General features: G+C 52.8%; 1 protein-coding gene across 1 annotated transcript in view; it reads right to left on the reverse strand.

Annotated features, from left to right (window-relative positions):
* The window catches only part of LOC107080811 (fibrinogen C domain-containing protein 1-like), a 9015-nt gene that overhangs the window by 1348 nt on the left and 4824 nt on the right, over positions 1-2843 (reverse strand). The window contains exons 2-8 of the mRNA XM_015369016.1: positions 2513-2591; positions 2033-2148; positions 1601-1961; positions 1390-1522; positions 1166-1302; positions 874-970; positions 135-314 (exon numbers count right to left, since the gene is read on the reverse strand). Coding sequence (XP_015224502.1) covers positions 135-314; positions 874-970; positions 1166-1302; positions 1390-1522; positions 1601-1961; positions 2033-2148; positions 2513-2590 — 1102 coding nt within the window. The 5' untranslated portion in view covers position 2591. The remainder of the gene's footprint in view (positions 1-134; positions 315-873; positions 971-1165; positions 1303-1389; positions 1523-1600; positions 1962-2032; positions 2149-2512; positions 2592-2843) is intronic.

The following is a 2843-nucleotide window of genomic DNA, read 5'->3' on the forward strand; positions in this document are numbered from 1 at the left end:
GGGGCATTGTAGTACTGTATAGTAGTGCTGTGGGAAGGTGTAGGATCTGATGGTAGCGCTGTGGGGCATTGTAGTACTGTATAGTAGTGCTGTGGGGCAGTGTAGTACTCCCTGGTCTAGTTGCTGAGCAGTACCTGCTGTCCCAGAGTACCCATCCACAGTCAGTGGGTATCCGTCCTCCTCCGGGTTCACAGAGTCTCGGCCAACAGAGAAATCAGAGTACAGAGCGAACGCCGTGGCGTTATCGAAGTCAGCCATGTCAATACGCAACTCGAAACCACCAGACCTGGTGAGAGCGTAGATCCTTTGTAGACCTGGGAGACAGAGAGATGGACAGTTAGAGACGGACAGAGACAGACAGTTATAGATGGACAGTTAGAGACACACAAAGACAGACAGTTATAGATGGAAAGTTAGAGACGGACAGCTTGAGACGGATGGTGTTCGATCAGATTAAATCATTTAAGCGAGCGCAGAGCTGTCTATGCCGATGGGTGTGTACATGAACGCCAGAACGGGGATCGGAAAACAAACACCTGTCTTCCAGATTGGGAATTCTTTCTGATCGGAGCGAATCGGATCACAGTCTCCAGTCTGGTATGTTTACATCAAACATTCTTGATCTGATCTGGCCTTCAGTCCCCTTCTTTGCGTCCATGTAAACGTAGCTACTAAGCCCTCTGCTACTGATAAGGGAAGGTTCCTAGCAAAGGTTCCTAGCAAAGGTTCCTAGGTTCTCTATGTTTGATCTGATGATATTTATTATGTCGATGATTATTTTAAGAACTGAGCTCCACCACCCAGTTGATCAGGACATCTGGGTGGTGAGCTCCACAGTGAGGACCGTAATCCACTAATAGGTTCTCAGCCCACCCAGCCAGTGTTCTCCTGTGGTGGTCCCAAAGCCATCCCTGTAGGCCTCCCAGCCTCTGAAGAAGTTCACTGAGCCGTCCTCTCTTCTCTGAATCACCTGAAGGAATCAGAAACAACATGGTGGATCAGCACATGAAGGGTTGCTTCTGGTCGTACAGATGAATGTTCAGAACTCAGAGGGACACATGGAGCAGCTCTGTTATCATCCCTTAGATTAGGTCTTCACACTCATTAAACCCCCTGCCTGCAGTTCCCCTGCCGGCCAGTAGAGGCGCTGCTGTGTGGTGCGTACCGTCCAGCCTCCTCCGTCGGTGCTCATGTCACAGTAGACCATGAAGCCGTCAGGATCGTGAGTTGGAAACACAGAGTAAACGCCGTCCTGAGAGACGCCGGACGCTAAGATGCTGCTGCAGTCTCTGGGTTGGACGGCTGAGGAGAAAGGTTGCCATAGAAACGATCAGAGTCCAATATGGGAAGCCGCCGCTGCCTGTTTCCTGTCTGCTACCTGAGTCTCACCTGTCTTGGCGGGGTCTTGCCTCAGCTCACTCTTCAGCCTCCTCAGGCTCTCTGTCTCCATCTTCAGGCCGAGCAGAGAATCACTGAAGCTCTCAGCTAACTTCAGAACACCTGCGTGGCTGTCGGACAGCACCTGTGCAGGTGGGCGGAGCCTGCAGGTCAGGAATCTGCTGCATTGTTCAACCAAACCATATCAGGTGTGTAACTCTACCTGAAGGATGCGGCTCTGCTCGCTCTGCAGTCTGTCCATCCGCTGGTCCAGAACACCTTGACCTCTCTTCAGCGAATCAGTTTCCAGCCTCAGATTGTGGGCGTGGCCTGTTAGCACCTTCAGATCGTCTCCTAGCTTCTGATAGGCTCCCCTCTCCTTCCAGTCGTCTCCGTTGTGATTGGACAGTGTCCGCAGCAGCGAGCTCTGCAGCGCCTCCCAGCGCAGGAAGTGTTGGCTGTAGTCTGGACAGTTCGGGTCCAGGAACACGCTGACAGGTTCTCCATCTGCCAAGCGGGAAATGGTCACCAAGGCGCCAGAGTCCTTGGAGGACGTGGAAATGGCTGGTGTAGAGGCCACACCCCTGTTACCGTGACAACAGAGGATGAATATTCATACAGAGAGGACTGTTGAACAGAGGTGAGGGTGAGGTACCTGCTGATGAAGGGGAGAGGATACTGACTGAGATGGAGGACGGCCATTGTTGCCATGGTGACAGCTGCTAGGATGAATAGCAGGAAGATTCCCCAGAAGAGGACGGTGCAGCACTTCTAAACACAGACAGACAGACTGAAGGTGGGCATCAGGACTCGGGTCTGACCCGGTTCTGCCTGACTGTGGGGGACCTGCTCAGCTAACGGGGATGTTACTGGTTTAACTGGCTCCTTTTAATGGTCCCATCAGACCAGCAGGCTGGTTTCTCCTTCAGAACCAGAATCCCAGCGTCTGGCTCAGCAGGTGGTTCCTTTCTGTCTGCTTGCTGATGTTTGGCACAAATCTGACCCAGAAGCAGCTCAGTGGAGCTGACAGATGCTACAGATTACCCACACTTTATCTGATGGATTAACTCCAGATTAACACAGATTAACTCCAGATCCTGGCACTGGGACATTGAACCAGCCGTGTGGGACTCACCTTGTACTTGTTTGGTCTCTTGCCGTCCAGTTCGGAGCTGCTGTTGTTCATGATGGTCCACTCATCGTTCAGCATCATCCTGAAACACCAACAGGTCCCGTCACAGAGGCGCCCCATCCCTGCTGTCATGGTCCAAACACACAGAACCCTCTTCCAGAACCATCCTGGTAGCTGTCACATCCTCCTCAAAGAGAATACCATCCTATTCAGGGTGAGGGGACCCAGAAGCAGATCAGGTCTGAAGCGGTCCAACCAGTGGCACGGGAAGGGGGGTGCTGCGGGGGCTGCAGCCTCTCTCGTCATAGCATCAGCCCCCCATGGTGGGGGGCTT

This window comes from Cyprinodon variegatus, unplaced genomic scaffold (assembly GCF_000732505.1).
Source record: "Cyprinodon variegatus isolate N-32 unplaced genomic scaffold, C_variegatus-1.0 Scaffold2358, whole genome shotgun sequence".
In the NCBI taxonomy this organism is placed as follows: Eukaryota; Metazoa; Chordata; class Actinopteri; order Cyprinodontiformes; family Cyprinodontidae; genus Cyprinodon; species Cyprinodon variegatus.